The sequence below is a fragment of the Pelodiscus sinensis genome, chromosome 1 (genome assembly GCF_049634645.1).
Source record: "Pelodiscus sinensis isolate JC-2024 chromosome 1, ASM4963464v1, whole genome shotgun sequence".
NCBI classification, from domain to species: domain Eukaryota; kingdom Metazoa; phylum Chordata; order Testudines; family Trionychidae; genus Pelodiscus; species Pelodiscus sinensis.
In genome coordinates this window covers 45118293-45140723 of record NC_134711.1, presented here as the reverse complement: position 1 = coordinate 45140723, position 22431 = coordinate 45118293, and the positions used below count along the sequence as shown (strand labels likewise).

Genomic DNA, 22431 nt, shown 5'->3' with positions numbered 1-22431 from the left:
GTTTCTCATAGATATATATATATATATATATTATCTCTCTTGGAAAACAGTATACATTCTTTTCCACCTCCCCTGCCAACATGATATAGCAAATGATGTGGCATAGTGCCTGTCATTATTCATTGTATATTCCTGTAAACCTGTAAATCACTTTGCTTCAATAAGCTAAAACATATTTAATATCTCTATATATATAACAAGCAGTAGCAGAGCATGGTATTTCCACTGATGCATACAATGGAATAAACTGTAAATACTAGAGTACATGCTGTTTAAGACAGATGTACAAAACTTAAATTGGAATGTCATGGAATGTGAAACAAAGCACAGCCCATGTCCTTGAAAGGTGATTTTGTATTTTTATGAGATATATGAAACTGTGATTTGCTGCTTATAGATGCAGATGGTCTTAACGCAGCTGCCTAAGGTTGCGTGTGTACGTGTTTCATAAATACTCCTCATTCTCCCTACTAAGAACACTATCAGCTTTGTCAAACCAGGACTCACGTTTACAGTATTTGTGTTGACACAATATATTTAATCCAAGAAAGGTAGTACTTAACACAGGTGGTCTATTCAGGGTATAAACTTTCATTTCCTGTGTTGAAACAGATAGCTAACTTTTCTATTCTGATGAAATTTTAGCACATGATATAAAAGCAGTTGGTAATGCTCTCGTCATGATAACCAATAGTAATTTAAAGAGTGTAGAGAGGAAAAGAAAAATCAAAGGGGAAAGTCCTGACGTATTTATCATTTAAAAACCTGATTTACAACTGAGCTTCACTAGTTCCTCTCTCCTTCTCTTCCTGCATGTTGACTTTTCCTGCCACCCAATAGCTTGGGGGCACCACTTTGGAACATTTACAGTGCATCACACATCTGTGCAAATAGAGTTTTGCAACTGTCTGATTGCTTAGTATTTGACACTCACTCTCTTTGCTGGAAGAGAAACAGTAACAGGATGAGAAGAGGACACACACATATATACAAAGTTTTTAACACTAATAAACAATTGAGCTCATTCGTATTTCAGAACTGTTCTGTGGTTTACACAGAATATAAAAGAGAAAGTGACCTGAAGGAACTCAGGTGCTTTTAGCATCTTTGTTTAGTGACTTTTGAGATAGAATGCATGGAAAGGAATAGGGATATAAATGACTAGTCGACTATCCGATAAGCAAATGCTTATCCGATAGTCAACTAGTGACTTGACTAGTTGCTTCCCTCCCCCACCCTTGCTGCCTCTATTAGAGAGAGGCAGCAAGGGGGAGCAGGATCAGGTGCTGGGGGGAGCCGGGTTAAAGAGCCAGCTTCAGTGGAGTTACAGCAGCAAAAAACTCATAAATCTGGAATAAAACAATGGTGAATCAAGTGCTGTATAGTTATTGTATCTTTTAATTTGCACTGTGAAGAGAGCAAGCATCCTTGGTTATGATATTCTATAATTGAATGGCTGATGCAGCTTGAAATTAAAAAGTTGTCTGTTCCAAAAAAAAATTATGGTAACTAAAACTATTTTCTCTTGTCTTCTTCTGCAGGAAGTCACCAAAGCTGTGCAGCCTCTTTTACTGGGAAGAATAATAGCCTCCTATGATCCCAACAACTCCCATGAGCGATCCATAGCTTACTATCTGGGCATAGGCCTGTGTCTTCTCTTCACAGTGAGGACACTGCTTCTGCATCCTGCTATATTTGGACTTCATCATATAGGAATGCAAATGAGAATAGCCATGTTTAGCTTAATTTACAAAAAGGTAGCTTTTTCACTTTCATCTTAATGAATAAGAAAGCAAATTTATTGTATTTAGTCTATGCTGCTAGCACAAGAACACTTTCAGAAGAGGGGAAGATTTAGGCAATAAACTATAGAAGGGATCATGTTTTAATAATAAAGTGAATGTAAATCACAAGAAAAAGCTACCTTACAGTATGCAGTTTCCTGCATCCCAGTTATTTATTGGCTCTTATTTTGAAGGTTTTCTTTTAAGTGGCTCAAAGCTGTCCTCAGATTGATACTGTTGATGTACAGAATTGGAAACATTCAGTGGTTACCATTAAAAGGTAAACATTTTGCAACAGATATCACACACTCATAACAGTTATGTTCTATATTGAGTCTAGGGAAATCCCCTATAATATCTCACATAGTAATATGAAGTAATAGTTGGCAAATGCAACTTTTTATGGTGCCCATATGTGCATTATATTTAGAAGGTGGTGCCCTAAATTTATCTGTCTACAAAGATTCTTCCTTCCTCTGAAAAATGTGTAGCAAGTGATGTCCAAAAACTATTCTGTTTTGCAAATGTGCAGATCTCAAAAGGAGTGGAATTTTTATCAAAATGTAGCTATATTTAGCCAAATGTATGAGTAATTCCTCTGCTGCAGTCTAAAAACAAGCAGATTTTGAGCCAGTGCAGGGCACTGGTGATGGAGCTGTATATGTATGAAAGAAGGATTGTGCTAGAATAGATTTTAGTTCATAGCTCATTCTATGGTAATGGCTCTCCTTACCTATTCAAAATTACCTGTGATGAAGAATATCTTGTGCACACTCACACTATGGCAGCTTTATAATGATGCATTTACAAAAGATCACATCCCTCATTACAATTGAATCAGTGTGCAATCAATTATCCTAAGATGAAAACTGTCAAAACTAGCAAAAATAATATATTTTTCAGATCACATCCAGTGATAGTCTTTGGCTATGTCTGTAGTAGCAAGCTTACAGCAGCACGGCTGTATCCATGCAGCCACACTATGCAAATAGGAGAGAGCTTTCCCATCAACATAATTAATCCACCTCCAACAAGTGGCAGTAGCTATGTCAACATGAGAATATCTTCTGCCAACATAGCTCTGTTCACGCGGGTGTTTCTGTCAATGTAATTTACGTTGCTGATAGAGGTGGTTCTTTTCATTCCTCTGAGCAACATAAGCTATACTGACAACAGTGCTCGTGTAGAAATAACTTCAGGCTGTATGGTTCCAGTCCCCAAACCTACTTATACACTTGGCTTCCTAGCCAAAGTGAGCCACTGGTTTGATGAAGAACAGAATCTTTAGTTTTTACTTTGTGAAAATGTGGAACAAATCTCTTGAACAATGGTATCTTGCTCTTCCACAAAATAGCTGCTGTTTTGTCAAAAATCATTTTCTCCTGGGTTAGTAATGCCCATTTCTTGTGCATTGTGTCAGTCAATCATAAGTTTGGGATTCCTGGAACATCTGGAGGAGGGCTGACAGACTTGCCCGGCCCCTGCGCAAGGTGGGGGGCGAGGGGCAGTTCAGTTCTCCTGGAAGGGGTTGGGCTGGGGGTAGCCAAGTGTGCCATGTTAGTCTCCCACCCAGCCCCCTGAGCCACTTGGAGTATGCTGTGTGCTGCTCTGGTGGCAATTTAAAGAGCCTGGAGCTCTGGCTGCTCCTGCTCTTGTTGTAGTGGCAGCAGTTGAGAGACCCAAGCCTTTTGAATCGTCGGGCCCTGGGGCAACTGTTCCCTTTGCTCCCCATCCCCATTGTTGGGTCTGCCCTCCCCTAAACTATTCAAAAAGCTTTCTGCATAATTTGTCAAAGAGCAGAAATAGCCAAGTATATCTTGTTCTCCATTAGCTAACTGTTTAGCATAAAGATGTAGTTATGTGAAGAGTAGTGGTAAGAATTGTTTTCTTCTTGCTGTTAAAGCAATTATATAAACCCAGACCCGTTTCTGCATTCATACACATCTTTTTGACCTTCTATAGTTTGTTTTTAAGCTACCTGAAGCCAAAACACTATAATACTCAGAATATGTAATGTAAAATACTGTTTGTTGACTAAATATAACTTAGAACCCCAGTAATAGATTTATGGGAAAATACTCAAAAGATTTCAGTTTACTCAGAGATTTTGTGCTGGAAATTTGGGACAGGACAAGTATGAATTTTTATATAAAAACAAAGAGGTTGAAATTCTATGTTACATGCCAAACAGAACCCAATTTTAACTCCGGAGTGACTGTTATTGCTCCTCATTGCAAGTTTCACAGTCTACCAGTAAATTCTCATGAAGATGTGCACTGTAGAGGATTTGAGCCTATGCACAGAACACTCATGAAAAATTCAGTCTCACCTTATTGACAGAAATATGCAACAAAGTAAAAGTGAGGTAGGAAAAAGGTCAATATTTGCAAAGTAATAAAACGAATACATAAAACTTTAGTAGCATAAATAAAACGGATTTATTAAGTGTTTTTCTTTGTAATAAAGATAACAAGTGAAACATCTCTATTATTGTTTCATTGGCTGTTAATTACTAGTATTTTATTTTTATTTATTCTTTTTTAGTCAAGAAGTAAGTTACAAGGTCATTCATCTGCTGTTTTGTTTCATTTTGCAGACCTTAAAACTGTCAAGTAGAGTCCTAGATAAAATAAGCACCGGACAACTCATTAGTCTCCTTTCCAACAATCTGAACAAATTTGATGAGGTATGTCACTGATTGCTCATTTAAGCTCTTGTACTTGGAATGGACAGAAACAAAAGCGTGTCATTGCAAAATGTCAAACAGTTTTAGAAGTGTTAGCACCATTTTGACTGCAGTCAAGTAATGGCAATAAATGGCCAGCTCAGGTGAGCTGTGTTCATCTTAAGAAAATCTCAAACTACATTACCACCTATATTATATGTGCATGTGGAGTCAGGAGAGGCTGATTCAAACCACACGATCTCCCGTCTCCTGTACGCAAGACAGCCAGGTAGCAGCACAAACCTGGAAAGTAAAGGGTGTCTCTTGTAGCATGTGGACTGCACAATTCTGTGTGTTGCTCAGTTGATGGAAAGGCCTAGAAATTCCATGGATTTCAAGTTACAGATTGACTGATCATCCTACTGGGAGATCAGCATGCCACTTCCTCCTACAGCTGGCATAAGGCTGAGGTGTGAGGAAGACAGGAAGAGTGGAACTTCTCATGTGATACTCAGAAGGCAATCAGCTATTGTACGTACAAGTACAAAGCTTTCACATTAGATAGATACTATCTTCATGGCTGGCCCACAACATTTTTGCACCTGCGGCGGGGAGCTCAAATGACGCCCCCATTCCCCTTCCCTTGGGCCAAAACATTGAAAGATCTCAATTCTGCCTTCTTCCTGTTCTACTCCTCTCATGGCACTCCACCATCTCTGTGCATCTAGAGCAGAAAGAAAACATATGCAGCAGCAGACATAATTTTCTACACTCTGGGTCCTAGTCGCACCCCCCCCCCCACAGTCTGGCACCTGAGGCAGCCGCCTCGGTTCACCTCATGATAAAGCCAGCCCTGACTATCTTGTGTATCCCTCTCCAATCCTCCTGATAGCATAGCTCCCTCAGAATCTATGGGGTAGGTCTATACTGTGCTGTGTTGCACAATAAATATGCAAATGAGGCAAAGCATGGAATATTGCAGTGCCTATTTGCATAATTAATGAGCAGCCACTTTTTGCACAAGAGGCTTTTGCGCAAAAAACCCCTCTTGCGCAAGAGCCATTCTTCCTGAAAAAAGAGGAAGAATGGCTCTTGCACAAGAGGGTTTTTTTTGCGCAAAAACGGAGCCTTATTTATTATTCCACGCTTTGCCTCATTTGCATATTTTTTCACACAAGAGGGGGTAGTCTACACATCGTGATGCTATCATATAAATGTTAGTGTGGTAGTGACTTGTACTCCTACCATTCATCTTGTATGGCAAAGAGCTATGAGTTTCTAGGGCCTGGATATTGTAGGTTTCATCTGCCTCACCCTCAACTGGTCTCTTGCCCCTGCTCCCAAAACCAAAGAGCTTCCAAGTCACAAAGGGGAATTCTAGGCTGCTTCTGTATCTCTCTCATGGTATGTACCAGTCATTATTGCCTAGTACTTATGAGGTTTCTGGTCTCTGAGGGGGTGCTTTATCAGTGGCATTATTTGATTCTCTGGACTACTGGAGTTGTCCCTAAATCTGTCTTAGGAAAAAAACAAATGAGGAAGTCGAGTGTATAGGGAGCAGGCTGTTTTGAATTAATTGCACACACCCTCTTAGTCGTGCTTTCATCAAATGAACAGTTACCTTCCATAACTTAAATAATTTTCCATAGGTTCTTGCATATATTTCTTCTCATCTGGCATTGACTAAAAATGGGAAGGGGAGGGAATCCTGCTTGCTTTGAAGCTCTACACGTATACATAGGGCCAGGATTTCACCTTTTATTTATATTACATTGAGGAGAATTGTGGATTGAACTTTGTCCCTTGGGAAAAAGGAAAACAAAGCTCATGTGTGGAATGTATATATTCATTGGTATGTCCTCAGTGTAATTAACACCCACATTGCTGTGTGCTCAGAACCACAAGATCTCCTTTATAAACTTGTTTTACTACTGGAAATTCTTTTGCTATTCTTTGTGTAAATTGTTCAGAGTATTATCTCAATAGCACCCCCGGTCTCATTTGTCTGCCTATTTTTACTGTGGATTTTTGCAGGGGCTGGCACTGGCTCACTTTGTATGGATTGCACCTTTACAAGTGGTTCTACTGGTGGGCCTGCTATGGGAAATGTTAGAGTGGTCAGCGTTTTGTGGATTTGCTTTTCTGATACTCGTGGCCCTTTTCCAGGCCTGGTTAGGACGAATGATGATGAAGTACAGGTGAGAAAGTTTAAAAGCTATTCTAAATTTTGTGTTTTCACAAGATATATTGGCTTATGAGCTTTAGGGTCCTCACTTAGGAATATTACTTTGTTCAAAAAGTAGAAAAATATTATTGGGCTAATGCTGATGTGTATCTTTAATAGACTAGTATACAAATAATTAATTGGTAATTAGTTTGTAAGATTATTTCACATATGGGGAATATTTCTGACTGAAATCAATGTGGCTCCTTGTGAGTAAATAATCACAGAATTTGTACTTGTGTGTTTCCAAATCTTGGTACTTAATCTAGGTTTTGGTTGGTTACACACCAGGATATAGGAAATAACATACTGGCATTCCCACTGATATGTATATCATAAATTAATAAAACTAGAATAATTTGCCCCTTAAAATGGCAGAGGAGGTATGACCCTGCTTTCGTTGTGAGCTCCACATTGCCTCTTAATCAGAATTTGGATGTTCATGTTCTTATTTGTTAACACTCAGTATGCTAATACAAAAAGTTGAGTGTTTAATACGTGGAAAGTAGTGAGAATTTTTATACAATATGAAGACTCACTGACATTTATTTGAGTCCTACCTACTAGTGTTTGTTTTTTCATAATATATAATTGTGCTTTTAATGCAAATTTTTCACTAGTATTTTAATGTGTTATTTTACAGAGACAGGAGGGCAGGAAAGACAAATGAGAGACTTGTGATCACTTCAGAAATAATTGAGAATATACAGTCAGTTAAAGCTTATTGTTGGGAAGATGCAATGGAAAAAATGATTGAAAGTCTTCGAGAGTAAGTTTATTCATTTGTCAGTCTCATTTCTACAAGGTGTAAAAAAAAAAAATTCTTAGATGCCTATGAATAGCATCTGTGATTACATTAGTTAGGAAACAAGACCCATCAATATTCATCCTTCATAAACGGGCCATCAGCTGTGGGTGGAAGGAACATCCCCGCCCCATGGTTTCATTTTCCCCCAGTGTATCTAGTATATTATACAGATTTTGTTTTTTGCTTTCTCCAAAGCATTTGATATAAACAACTCTTAATGACTGGGCCTGCATAGAGATGGTTCATTGGTCTTTTATTTTCATCTTGCTGTATGAAACAAATTACCCACACTCAGAGGGTATTTCATGTAGTCTAAAAGGAATGCAGAGAAAAAAGGCTCTTTCTGGGCTCAGAAAGAACTGTTCTTTATCTCTAAAACTTTGATGGTTATGAAAAAATAAGCAGAAGACCTGACTGCTTAGCCATTTGTTACTGACATTTCAGCAAAGTTACCTTTTAAAAGGTACAGGTAAAGACGATTCTAGCATCTGTGTTTTTCTGGATAATCTATTCCTCATACTACCAAAAACAAAACAAAAAAAAAATGGAGAGAATATTCATTTCTTTCTTCTGATTCTGAAGGAAAAGCAATCATATGAATCTTCTGCAGTCATTTTGCATGGAGTTCATTAAAGGCATCTTCAAAACCTGTAATATAAGACTGTTGGGATCATGTCCTACTTAAACGTTAGAAGGATTCCTGTTTCATATGCCCATATTGTACTAATAAGTGTGATAATCTGGGAGATCTTTGTGTAATTGCCCATTTTAACCCCCAGAGCTGAAAGTATAAATCACTGCAGTTTGAGTCACGGAGCCAGGCTCCCTACAGGAGAGCTATAACAGACTCACAAGATTGACAGATTAGGCATGGTGGGAAGGAAAGGACATGACATACATGCTGGACAGTGGGTTACACATGCATAAGACCTATCTGAGAAGTGCAATCTGTTCTCCATAGAAAGAGTAGGAATTAAGTGCCAGGTGTGTGGCTGGGAAAATAACAAAAAAAGAAAAGACCTGTAAGGACCATATTTCATGTAAATAAAAGGAATGAAATAATATTATTACCCAAACATGTCCTTATTGTTCAGCTGCTTATGTTTTGCCTTTTAAAGGGCAACCCATAAAAAGTACAGAACATGTTTCCTTCAGTGCAGAGAAGTTCTTGAAGTGATGGTAATCTATTTTGATTCAATATGGACTAAGTAGCCTGAGTTTGGATCCAGATCTGAATTGAGGTTGACTGAAGCTTGGTTTCAGGCAGAATCAAGGTTAGGCGGTAGAGTTAAAGCCTCATGAGTTATTCTTTTGAGGTTTGGGCCAAACTTTGTGGGTAATTACTAAAGAAATGAATAGAGACATATATCCCTACAACTGACAGTAACGCAAATCCATAGAAAGGATATTTTGTACTATATTCCATAGGTTTATTGATCATATTCAGTTTTGAAGGAACCCCGTTCATTTAATAATTCTCATTAGGTTATGTAGGACTTTTCTTTAAGAGAAAATGGCAGACATTTCATGAAATCATCTTACCATACACTTTCTTCTCTATTGGGCTACCCCACAGAGCAGCAAGTGGGGGCTTGACCCTGCTAATCTATACATCAAACAGCAATGCTAGCTCCCTTGATACGTGTGTAGCACAGGCATGATCCTCTGCAATGGTATGGCTTGGCACAGCCACCAGCACAGCCTTAATGCCACAAATGAATGTATACTAATGATATATCCCCTCCAAAACAGGCATTTGAACAACATCTATTCTACACATGCCTGGTGGCATGGGCTCCATAAGATGTCCAGGCAGCTTTAAAAAAAAAAAAATCTAGGCTCTGGCAGAGAAACAGAGCAAGTGAATTCGAAAAACCTCAGATGATCTTAGAGGGAAAACAAGCAAACAACCTTTTGAGAAGTCCACTCATTTAAAACAAGGCTGTTTGGGCTTCTGTGCTTTTTACAGCTGTGTCAGTAGGATATGAAAAAACAGGGAGTGTCCCAAGGCAAGCTTGTTTCAAACCATTTAGGATTTTAAAAGATTAGTGAGTTTCCAAAAATACAGAATTCCTGTTACTAAACATTCTGTGATGTTTATTCACAGAATGATTAAACTCAGGTATCTGAGGTTGAAATAGTGGGATAAAGGGTGCACTAAAGCTTAGCTTGTTACTGTCATTTTATGGCCCCGCTATCAGAAAGCTTTTTGCAGTTTAGCACAAGGAGATAAGAAACTGTTGTTCTCCCATATGTTTTATAGTCCTAACATTTTTTTCCTTACATATCTGCAAAACAGTACGTTTTGCTTCCTTCCTCACACCACCCCCTAATTCAGGTTTTTTCCTAGGGATTTGTTTTTCTGCTTTTCACTTTCATCTCTGGTGCTTCTCCCTCTCCATTTTTTTCCTCTCTTCCATTCTTTGACCCTTTGTATTGCTGCTGTACTTGACAAACTTACATTTGCTAAAAACTTTTATAAAGGGATCACTTCTGCTGGCCATTCTCTAAAGCAGCATATCAGTTGATCTAAACTTTCCATTTTCTATGGACATACGAAACCTAACCTGTCTAGAAGGCAGTAGTCTCATCTCCCTGTTGCTGTTAAAGCCACATAAAGATAATGGGCCTAATACCCATTCTCAGTAAAAACTTTATCAGGATAAAGGGACAAATACTACTTTCCTGCAAGAGAAAGGCTGGAAGAGTTGGAAAATCTCTGAATGTCCTCCAATTAATCCTAGACAAGATTTGCATGCTATAAAGCAGGTAGAAGTATGATCTCCTTGCTGGCAAAGGAGTTGCAAAGAAATGCTACCCTTCTCAGAACATTTAGCTCAGGGACTGTGTCCTTCTCTGTTAGGTTCTGGACTCCCTGTCCATCAACCATAATGACATATTCCTTTAAGAGTCATGCTTCTTTTGGTTTCCCAAGCATGCCTGGCCCTCAGCCCCTTCTGAGTAAATCTGACAGTGGAATAAGATGCCATGTCAGAGATCTCTGACAACTGGCTATGTAGGAAAATCTTTGTGGTTTTGTAGGGAATAACCCCTTATTAAGTGGCTTATTTCAGCCTCTTTGTTCCAGCCATGCTGCCCAAAACCGAAGGTTCCTAATTTGCAGAGACTGGGGGCTATGGTTACAAAAGGATTTAGGTACCTAACTGATTTTACATGTCTAAATCCCAGGGTTTACCTGCATTTTCAAGCTTGTTCTGACTAAGTAAGGACTTCAAAGCTAAGCCCAAGATAAGAGCCATTTGTATCATTGGGTTCAATATCCAACTTCCTGTCTATATTCGCTTATGACTTTGACCAGACTTGTGTTTAAAAATACCACAAGCGAATATTTTAACATTTTCAGACTTGCTTTATGATCTAACCCCAGCTCCTCATAATTTATCTATTACTCCAAAAATGTCCAGAGGGAGTCTCCTGTCCAGTCTGCACTGCAGATCTGTCCTCTGCAACAAAAGCTCTCATTTGCCTACATTGCACTCACTTCTCTTGTGAAGTCTCCGCTGACTTCTTAATCAGATGCTGATTTCTTGAAACATTTTCTGAATCTTACTGCCATGTTTTAATGAAAACATATTTAAATTTTTCCTATGATGATTTTACATCAAACTTTTAACATCCAGTTTATTAGCATACAGGTTTCGTCTCTTTAAATATTTGAGAGCATGCATACTAGGGTTGAGGTAGCCTTGAAAGAAGTAAAAATTGGAAAGGTGCAATTGCAAGAACAGATTTTCTGCACTACATTTCTAAGACACAGGATTTGGCATGGTAAATAAACATTGCCCAAGAGAAAGTGTTTATAAATAGCAAGTATCACTGGGAGCAAGGTTTGAGTCCCTTTCCATCTCCAAACATAAGTTATACCCTTGTTTATAGCTCACCTCACTTCTTCCACAGTCTAGTTTTATTAACAAGAAGGAAATGCCATAACACTATATAACCCCTAGCCTTGGCTTGCTGCTCTAGGGTTTCTTCTCTCATGACCTGCCTACCAGACACTACTTTATATTTAGGGTAGAGCTGTCAAGAGATTAACAAATTTAGTTGCTATTAATTGCATGATTATTTGCATACACCTCCCCTTTTGAAACACCATGGTGGCATTTCAATGGGGCAGCACTGTATGGAGCCTGGGATCAGCTGGATTCCCCAGCTGACCCCAGGCTCCATTCAGCACTGCCCCTTGGAAGTACCATGGAGGCATTTCCAAGGGGCAGCACATTAGGAGCCTGGAATCAGCTGAGGACTCCAGCTGATCTCTGGCTCCACTGTTGCAAAACCCCTTTGAAGTGCTGGAACAAAGGGGCTTTGCAACAGCTGAGCCAGGGATCAGATGGAGTCCCCAGCTGATCCCTGGCTCCTAATGCGCTGTCCCTTGGAAATGCCAGAATGGCACTTCAAAGGGGCAGCACAAGTGGAGCCGGGGATCAGCTGGACTGTCCAGCTGATCCCCAGCTCTGCATTAGAGAGCCCCTTTGAAGCGCTTTCCAATAGTGGAGCCAGGGATCAGATGGGGGCTGTAGCTGATCCGGGATCAGATGGGGGCTGTAGCTGATCCGTGGCTTTGCTTGAGCTGCCTCTTTGAAGTGCCGGAGCGGCACTTCAAAGGGCAAGTGCAACATTAACGCCTGTGATTTACATGTTAATCCTGTCATATGTTAATCTCAGGCATTAATGCAGGTCAATTGATAGCCCTAATTTAGGGTATAGTCTAGTGAAACATGCTTACCTCTCAGCCTTAATTGGCTATGTTCTGTATGGTTCCAACAGTTACTAATAGGATAGGGAAATAAGAGAATCCTGTTTGAGTTACAGAAATAAATATTTGAATATACATCCCCATATGCCCAGAAAAAATAATTGATCAGCCCTGTCCATTTTAAAAATCTGTTCTGCTAGATGTTAGAGTATTTTATATTAACATAAAGACTTAGTGGGCAAAATTATGCACTCAAATGCCAGTGTGAGTTGCATGAGTGTATCTACTTCCTTTCCCACAAGCCTTCGCACTAATAATAGGAAGTGAATCACCTCTTCAGTAGTTTTGAAAAGGAACAACAAACATGGACACAAAGAATATGGTTAAGCTTTTGTCAATACATTTTTCACCCATGTATCTGTCCTATGAACAGTGAATCTTTACACTTTTTTTTGACAGAACTGAACTGAAACTGACCCGAAAAGCTGCATACACAAGATATTTCAACAGTTCAGCCTTCTTCTTCTCAGGTTTTTTTGTGGTGTTTTTAGCTGTGCTTCCCTATACTCTGAAGAATGGAATTATCCTCCGAAAAATATTTACCACCATCTCATTCTGCATTGTTCTTCGAATGTCAATCACTAGGCAGTTCCCCTGGGCTGTGCAGACATGGTATGACTCTCTTGGAGCAATCAATAAAATACAGGTACTGTACATGACCTAAGATCCTTCCAGATACAAAACTTACTCCTTTCTAGAATCTTATTTTGTTAATACAACATCAAAAACATACAACATTGATGCAGACTTTCTTCCTATAACCTGAATTGCTTTTATGGCATTTCATTAAATGTCGTAAGTCTTTGCATTTTGCACGCAGTTCCCCAATCAATATGTAAAAAAGATATTATCTAAGGCCACCTCAGATCACACTGTTTATACTGAAGCACTTCCACGTTATTGCATCTTGCCTGTAGAATTAATCTTTCAGAAAAATTTAAACATAAGGGACAGCTCTAAGACTGTTGCATGCAACAAAACTCCCATTGATATCCGTAGTAGTTTTGGATGTGTGCAGTGAATTCAAGATGGAGACTCCTGGAAAGGATTATTTTAAATGCTGTTCCAAATCTCTTTTGGAATTCTTTTTTTGTTTTGTAACCAAATCTCATCAGTTCTCTCAATTTTTTTCCTATTAAAGTTATTTAATAGAGGCAGTCCCCGGGTAACGTACAAGATAGGGACTATAGGTTTGTTCTTAAGTTGAATTTGTACGTAACTCGGAACTGGCTCCAGATTCAGCTGCTGCTGCTGAAACTGACCAGGGGCTGACTACAGGAAGCCTGAGGCAGAGTTGCTCTGCCCCCAGCTTCCTGGAATCAGACACTGATCAGTTTCAACAGCGGCTGAATCTGGAGCCTGGGACAGAACAGCTGGGGCGCTGCTGGGTAGGTCCCCCCAGGACCAACCCAGCAGCACCCCAGCTGCTCTACCCCAGGCGTCCACAACAAAAGCCTGGTCTGCTGTGGGGGGGAGGGCGCACTAGCTGCGCCCCCCCCAGCAGACCAGGGACACCCGGAGCAGGTTTTCTCGCCCTGGAGTATGCGGTGGCGGGACCACTGCGCGTCTGGGTGGTCCCGTCGCCCACGAGTTCCGGGGCGAGAAAAGCCCCGTTCGTAAGTGCGGATCCGCGTAACTCGGGGACTGCCTGTACATTAATTTTAATGTGATAGGAGTGCATGGGATTGTACTTACAGATCTCCAGAAATTCAAAATCTAAACTGGAGTATTTGAGATTCAGATCTATGAGGGTGTGTCTAGACAACTGAGTTTTGTCGACAAAAGTGGACTTTTGTCGACAAAACTATACCAGCGTCTACACTACCGCTGAGTTCTGTCGACATAACGTCGACAGAACTCAGCAGTTTTGTCGACGCTGGTATACCTCATTTTACGAGGCATAACACCTTCTGTCGACAGAGTTCTGTCGACAGAAGGTGTTATTGCCTGTAGGGTTGCGTCTAGACTACAGGGTTCTGTCGACAAAGCAGCTTGCTTTGTCGACAGAACTCAATGTGTCTGGACACTCTTTGTCGACAGAAGTGTCTCAATGTGTCTGGACACTTCTGTCAACAAAACCCGGTAATCTAGACGTACCCTGAGATTCAGATCTCTAACAAGAAGTACAGAGCCCACACTGGACCAGGGCAGGTCTATCTCAGGGTTTTTCAACCTTTTTTTTTTCCCTCTTTTTTTAAAAATAAAGTACCCCTTTAAAAAATTATAAGTACCCCCACTACCCACAGTTTTCAGACATATTTTTTTCTACCATTGCAACACATTTGTTTAAACAACTTAATCGTAGCCAGGCAGGCGATGAAATTTTTGGGTGTAAAAAGTACAAAACTAGTAAAGTGCTGTAAAACTTAAAACAAAAATTCATTTTTCTTCAAGTTTCAGTTGTGTTGATGTACCCCCCAGACTTCTCTCGAGTACCCATAAGAGTACTTGTATCACTGGTTGAGAAACACTGGTCTATATGACTGACAATGGAGTGAAGCTGGCCATGGCTAAATCATCATATAGGTCAGGAGGGAGCACTAAATGCAGCCCATGGGTCAGATTCAGCCCACCAAACCACTGGATCCATCCTACCACTATCGTCTCACAGTTGACTCTCGAGCAGGCAACGTGCCTTCCCCATCTTTGCACACCAGTCCAAGCAGTTGGTTATGGGGGTCATGTACTCTCAGTGTGTTGTATGTCCAGGGGATGTTTCCTTCATGTGTTGCCCCCACCCCCAGCACAATCGTAAAGCAGACAGAATGCAATACCTACCTCCCCCAGGGGTTTGCAGCACACAGAGCACATGGCCCCTGCAGCAAGCCACCTTGAGTGGCATGGGGCAGAATGAAAGGCAGAGAGCCTGCTTGAGGGTCCCACTGGGCTGCTGGCTGAAAGCACCTCCTGGCCAGAGCCTGCACCCAACACCCCAGCTCCTCCCACCCCCAACCCTGAGTGGAAGAGTCAGGGTTGGGCGTAGCCAGCCCTCAGCGCTGGCCAGAGCCGAGCCAGCCCTGAGAGTTTCCTGGAGTGTGCCACGCAGCACTAGCGTTGCCAGATGGCTTCAACGAAAATACCGGACACACTTGACATTACATCACAATCTACATTACATCTTATATAGAAAATACCAGACATTTATATTTTCTCAATTTGTTTCCCGAACAGAAAGCTCAAATATTGGACTACCCGATTCAAACCGAACACCTGGCAACATTACGCAGCGTTCCTGTGGCGATTTTGTAGGGCCTAGGGCTTTGGCTGCCACCGCTCCTGTGGTAGCCATGCCCTAGGCCCTTTTGAATCTCTGGGCCCATGGCAACTGCCCCCTTTGCCCCTCCCCCTCTCCCATCAGCAGGTCTGCTCACAAACAATTTACTTGTGCTTTCAACAGATATGGAAACATTTCACACAAAACCATCTCCCTTGCACTAGAACAGAAAAATATAGAAGTCTAAATACTGCTAATGCTGCTGAAGTTAATATGATCACACTTTTAAACTATGCTGTGTGTTATGTGTTTGTATGTGATGCTGTAGGCTAATATCCTTTGCTATAATCCTATTGTCATTATATTTACAGGATTTCTTGCAAAAAGAAGAATATAAAACTCTGGAGTATAATTTAACAACAACTGGGGTTGAGCTGGACAAAGTAACAGCCTTCTGGGATGAGGTTAGAACTTAAACCAAACAAAATAAAAATATTTCTAGTAATCTTAATTCAGATTCTTTTCCTGTTAATTACATAGAACTAAACAAAGCAAAAAAGAATCATCACCTTTTTCTGGATCATTTTTGGTAAGACCATGGACTCTGCCCTAGTTTAGGATTGGCTGCTAGACCAATCCCTTACGGAAAACTTGTTCTTTCTATTGGCTGTTCACACTAGTTAGGGACGATTGCTTTCTGGAGCATGTGATGAGTGAGAAAGTTCATTATTTTTGGGGAAAAAAAAATCACATTTAAACATGTCAAATTACCCTCCAAATTTTCTATCTTGGGAAGCATTTTGTTTGCATTTTAGAAGCATCTCACTTGTAATTCACAATTGACACACAATTGACATCCCTAAACCTGTATTGATGCTGGAAAAACAGCAAAGTTAAAAGTGCTTGCACATATCCCCCCAACTTTAGCAGAAAGCCAAGTTTAACTTATTAAATAATCTTTACAATTAATCTTATTTTAAAAATGTAACAATGAATTCATGTAGATATTAAAAAATGTTAAAGTGCATACTTTTCTTACAGTACATACCGGCTGTGTCTACACTGGCACCCTTTTCCGTTAAAGGGATGCTAATGAGACACTTCAGAATTGCAAATGCCGTGGGGGATTTAAATATCCCCCGCGGCATTTGCATGAACATGGCTGCCACTTTTTTCTGGCTCGGGGTTTTGCCAGAGAAAAGTGCCAGTCTAGATGGGATCTTGCGGAAAATAAGCCCTTTTCCGGAAGATCCCTTATTCCTACTTGAAATTCCCCGCGGCATTTGCAATTCCGAAGTGTGTCATTAGCATCCCTTTTACAGAAAAGAGTGCCAGTGTAGACACAGCCACCATGTATAAAAACCACAGCATATCTGCACATGTCTTTCTTCTATTTATTGCCTATTTAATGTTTTTTGCAGGGAATTGGGGAGATATTTGTAAAAGCAAAGCAGAAGAGCAGAAAAGTTTCCAGCAATGATAATAATCTTTTATTTAGTAACTTTCCACTTCATGCCACTCCTGTTCTTAAAGATATCAACTTTAAAATAGAGAAAGGAGAGCTGTTAACTGTTTCTGGATCTACTGGAGCAGGCAAGGTATTTCAATTTCTACCTCACAGATAAAATATTAAATACTTCTGTTTTGCTAAATTGTTGTTTTAACTATAACATGGAATTAATTAACTGCATTGTCCCCGAATCTTCTTCCCATGCCGTGTTCACTTCCTAAACTATGTCCAAAGCCTTGAGTATGAATGTAATGGTCAATGGACTTCTACAGGCAGTCCCCGGGTTACGTACAAGATAGGGACTGTAGGTTTGTTCTTAAGTTGAATTTGTATGTAAGTCAGAACTGGTACATATTGTAGGGGAAACTCTAGCCAAACATTTCTCCAGAGCTCAGTTTTATTCTCCCACACCTCACTTCCCTCAGTCCTTTATTCTCAAGCTGAGGTGTCTGCTGAGAAAAGCCGCTCCGCGTCTCCCTAGTCTGCTGGGGGGGGAGCGCTAGCTTCGCATCTCCCTGGTCTGCTGGGGGGAAGCAGCTAGTGCGGGGTTGCCTCACCCCGTTTGTAAGTAGGGATCCGATGTAAGTCGGATCCATGTAACCCGGGGACTGCCTGTATTGTATTTTTAGCATAGGGCAATATACAGGGCCAGTTAACTTTTCTATGGCCTTGGAACTATTAGATTTTTGTGAGGCCCCTGTATGCAAGTCTTTTTTCCTAATTTAAAACAAGGAGCTTCCCCTGGACACTGGAGTGGGGTCAGAAATGAGTGCAGGAGGGAACTCAAGAATGGAGCAGATGGTTTGGGTGTGAATGGGGGTGAGGGCTCCAACTGGGGCTTCAGATTTAGGGGTAGGGTCAGGGATGAGGAGTTCGGGGCACAGGAGGGTGCTCAGGGGTGAGGCCAAGGGGTTTGGAGTGCAAGAGAGGTCTCAGAGCAGGAGGTAAAGGTGGGAGGGTTGGGTCTGGGCAGGTGTTAGGTTGCTGGAGTGGGCTTAGTCCTGAGGCATGGGGTTAGAGTGCAGGGTCTGGGTGTGAGTAATGGTGGTGGAGCGGGCTCTGGGTTGGGGTTGGGGTGAAGGGTGTTTATCTCAAGCAGCTCCCGTTTGATGGCGTGCCAGGGACGCTCCTAGAAGCTGCTGTCTCATCTCTGGCTTTGGCCTCAAGACCATTTTGACATAACCCTTTTTCATCTCACCACTGTGACTGAGGCTCCAGGGAAGCCAGCTGAGGTTACTCAATTAGGATGAATTGCAATGAATGGGGCAACCACTTCCCAAAGCTGGTGCTTATTCTAATACTTAGATTTACCAAACCAACACAAAACAGCCTCTGTGATATCTTACTGGTTACCCAGAAACCAACAATACAATCCTCTTAAAGCAACCCAGCCTTAGACTTTCACCCAGGCACCCAAGTCAAATAAAGTTCTATTGATTCCATAGGATTGGCTACAATACCTCGTGGGTGAATGAATATTTCAGATCTCATTCCAAATACATGCTTACAGCTAATTCTTATTAGCTAAACTAAAAATTAAATAAAAGTGAGAGTATTAGTTAAATAATCAACATACGTTTAGATTTGAATGTAGTTCTGAATTCAGAATCATAGAAGAGTTAGTGAGGCTTGTAGATGCAAAGAGTTTTTAGAATTTACTCCATAGGTTTTAGTTCAATCCCAACATCATATTCAGTGTGTGCCATTTTAGAACTTTTCAGCTTAGAAAAGAGGAGACTAAGGGGGGATATGATAGAGGTCTATAAAATCATGACTTGCATGGAAAAAAGTGAATAAGAAAAAGCTATATACTTGTTCCCATAACATAAGAACTAGGGCTCACCAAATGAAAATAGGTAGATAAACAAAACAACGAAAGGAAGTTTTTCTTCGCACAGTGCATGGTCGGCCTGTGGAATGCCTTGCCAGAGGAGGTTATCAAGACCAGGACTTTAACAGGATTCAAAAAAGAACTAGATAAATTCATGGAGGTTAGGTCCATCAATGGCTATTAGCCAGGATGGGTAGGAATGGTGTCCCTAGCTTCTGTTGGAAGCTGGGAATGGGTGATGGGAGAGGGATTGCTTGAAGATTCCCTGTTCTATTCACTCCCTCTGGGGCATCTAGTATTGGCCACTGTTGGTAGACAGGATACTGGGCTAGATGGACCTTTGGTCTAACCCAGTATGGCCGTTCTTACATTCTTATGGTTTCCTGAAAACAGAGCTAGCTAAAATAGGTTCTTTGGCTAAGGCACTCTTTATACTTTGGAAGCTCTAGTCAGAGGCCTCTTTCCACACCACCTAATCTGTGTTCTCCTTCTTTGTGAGGTCTGTGATGGAATGTCACTGAATCATTTTACAAACCTCCTGTAGTAGTTGTCTAGACCAATGAAGGACTGGACCTGATTTTTAATCTGAGGGGTAATCCAGGTTCTATTGACCTCCACCTTTAAAGGTTTGGGGTGAATCTGTCCATTGCCTATTTTATGCCTTAGATAAGTTACCTTAGTAACTTCCATTCTGCACTTAAAAAACATAACGTTTAGGTTGACTGTCCTGAGTATATGCAGTACAGTTCCTATGTGATTGATGTGATCTGGCCACAAATTGCTGAAGATGGTTACAGGGCTGGCCTTACCATGAGGCAAACTGAGGCACCCGCCTCAGGTTCCAGACTGTGGGGGGATACCAGTAGACCCAGAGTGTAGAAAATTGTGTCTGCTACTGGTGCATATGTATTCTCTCTGCTCTCGATGCAGAGATGGTGGTAGAGTCAAACAGAAAGAAGGCAGAATTGAGACCTTTCAAAGTTTTGACCCAAGCAAGAGGGCACGGGGGCATCATTTGAGCTCCCTACCTCAGGTGCCAAATTGTTATGGGCTGGCCCTGGATGGTTAGATCATCTACATAGAGCTTTGCAAAAGATTCTAGTCCCAGTGGGGCCTCATTTATGGGCCTTGTGAGTGTAGTTCCTGAAATCTGCATTCCAAAGTGTAAACATTTAAACTCATATAAGCCAGACTGCACTATATCAAAACACATCTTCCTCTCTGCATCAGTACGTAAGGATATTAGTCAGTACCCCTTCCACTAATGAATCCAACAGACCCTCTATTCTGGGTATGGAGTAAGGATCAATCTTAGTGATAGCATATATCTTTCTGTAACCCATTTTTAAACAAAACCCATTAGCTTATGAGCACATCCCACAAAAATACAATTATTAGACATTTTAAGCATTGTAAACTTACATATGTAAGATTCAGGCGTGTCTTGAATCAGCTTAACACAATCTTTAAACAGCATGTGCTCTAAGGCTTCTTGTTCATCCAATTCATTAAATACTTTCTTGCCTTTTTCTAGTCAATCTGGTCAGCAGGATGGACATTCACTGGTCCTCTGGGGCACAGTGCATAGGCATTCAAAGGTAGAAAAGTCCTCTCTATCATCAGTATCTTTGTAAAGAGGACACGTACTTTCCCAGTTCTCTTTTTTTTGTGGGTGAAAAGTTGAATTCCTGGAGGTGATGACTTTCTCTGCTCTGCTACTACTTGGAGCTGAAGCTAGTGGGCCCACTTAAGCATTTGGTGCACCCTGTCCTGAGCAACCAGCTGCTCCATATTCCTCTTATGAGTCTTTTTTTTTCCCAACTCTGCAGGCATTCATCTGCTGGAAAAGCAAAAAGGGCATGTTGTTTCTCAGAATCAATTTGTGGCTAATTGGCAGCCCTCTGTACTCTAACCATTATTGCAGCTTCTTCAGTATCAGTATTCCTGTTTGCTGGTCACTGGCCACTAGCAAAGATTTCAATTCTTGATCTGAGGCTTTATTTCTAAAGGTTGGCCCCTTTTGTAAACACAAATCTCCCAGGCTTTTTCTATCAAGATCTTCATATGATGATCATTACTCAGTCATTGTAACTGATTTTAATCATTAAGCTCTTCAATATCAAAGTTAACTTTTGACAAGTGTATGATTCTGTTTCAAAAACCCAGTTAACTTGTGGTGATGTGTAACTCAGCCAGATTATGCCACTGTAACCATACTTTCATTGATCATAACTGTGAATGCCAAATTCAGGTCACATTGCTGAGAAACAGGGCAAACCTATCCTAATGCTGTCAGTTGTGACTCATAAGATATACTAAATAGCTACAAAAATAACTTCTGTCTCACCATGCTGGCTAACATGAAATCATAAAAGCAGTTACTGAGGTATTCCAGTCTTGACTGACAGAAATACAGCTGATCAAACTATTGATCACAAATAATGTGCTGGATTGTGATACCCGGATTTATATTGATTAACAATTCACTTTACCAGTGGTCCCATTAATATCAGTGAGATTCCTTGTGGAGAAAGCTTTGACAACACAGACCACAACTGGTTATTCATTTAACAACTTCTTATTTTTTTATTTTGAATAGATAATTGTTTTGGTCCAATCATGATTTTCTGTGATTATATTCACTAGGTAAAATCCTTGGTTCATTGAAGTCCATGGAAAAAGTCCCATCAGCTTCAATCAGACCAGGATCTCAAGCATTATTTTTAAATATTGATACCAGTGGGAATTGCACTGTAGAATGGGCATAATAAGATGCAAGTATGCAAAACGTATTGCTGGCGTTTTTGACTGTATATGAAGCTGGGGACAGCATTTTCATCAGAAGAACCATTTCAACAGAAGAACAGTTTTCACCTGTCATTCCTTTAGCCTAATGTGATTATCCCCCTCAAGCCATTACTTATAACCTTAAACTAACCATTTAAGTAAAATATGGTTGCAAAAATTTGGAGGCCACAAGGGACCACTGTGAGGACCTCCTCCATACAAGCCCTTGGGCTGAGGAGGCAAAGGGGGAAAATGCCCTGGGGACCAGTACTTCAAAGAGGCCTGATACTCCTGGCTGCTACTACCACAGGAGTGGTGGCTGCTGGAGCTGGTGGCCCTTTAAATTGCTGCTGGGGGGAAGGTTGGCATAGCATGCACTGGTGGCACCGAGGGCTGGCTGCCCCAGCTGTGCCCCTTGTGGCCGAGGCCTAGCCCCTTCTGGGAGTGCAGAGCCATCATCCCCTCATCTTGCCCAGGGGCCTGGCAATTCTGTTAATCCTCCCTTCCTCCCTCCCCCCACTTGCCTAAGAACGCCATAGAACTTTTCTGAAATAATCCCAGTTTGAACTAGAAAATATCTTTTAGAAAAAAGTTTCATCTTCATTTTAAAATTATTATTAATTAAAAATCTGCCACAACCCTTGGCAAATTGTTCAAGTAGATAATTACCAATTTCCTTAAATTATTTAAAACAATAATCTAATATGTAAGAATTTAGGAAAAGAAAAGCTTCCCTCCCCTTCACCTCCCTCCTCCCCCCCAGCTAGACATTTAACCTTTATTGTCCTTCTTTGGTTAAAGTTATTACTGTCTCATCCAGGTATAACC

The 22431-nt window shown here is 40.8% G+C and overlaps 1 protein-coding gene across 1 annotated transcript in view; it reads left to right on the top strand.

Moving 5' to 3' along the window:
* CFTR (CF transmembrane conductance regulator) overlaps nt 1–22431 on the top strand; it is a 144108-nt gene that overhangs the window by 31922 nt on the left and 89755 nt on the right. The window contains exons 4-10 of the mRNA XM_075929158.1: nt 1542–1757; nt 4381–4470; nt 6484–6647; nt 7317–7442; nt 12661–12907; nt 15847–15939; nt 16897–17073. Coding sequence (XP_075785273.1) covers nt 1542–1757; nt 4381–4470; nt 6484–6647; nt 7317–7442; nt 12661–12907; nt 15847–15939; nt 16897–17073 — 1113 coding nt within the window. The remainder of the gene's footprint in view (nt 1–1541; nt 1758–4380; nt 4471–6483; nt 6648–7316; nt 7443–12660; nt 12908–15846; nt 15940–16896; nt 17074–22431) is intronic.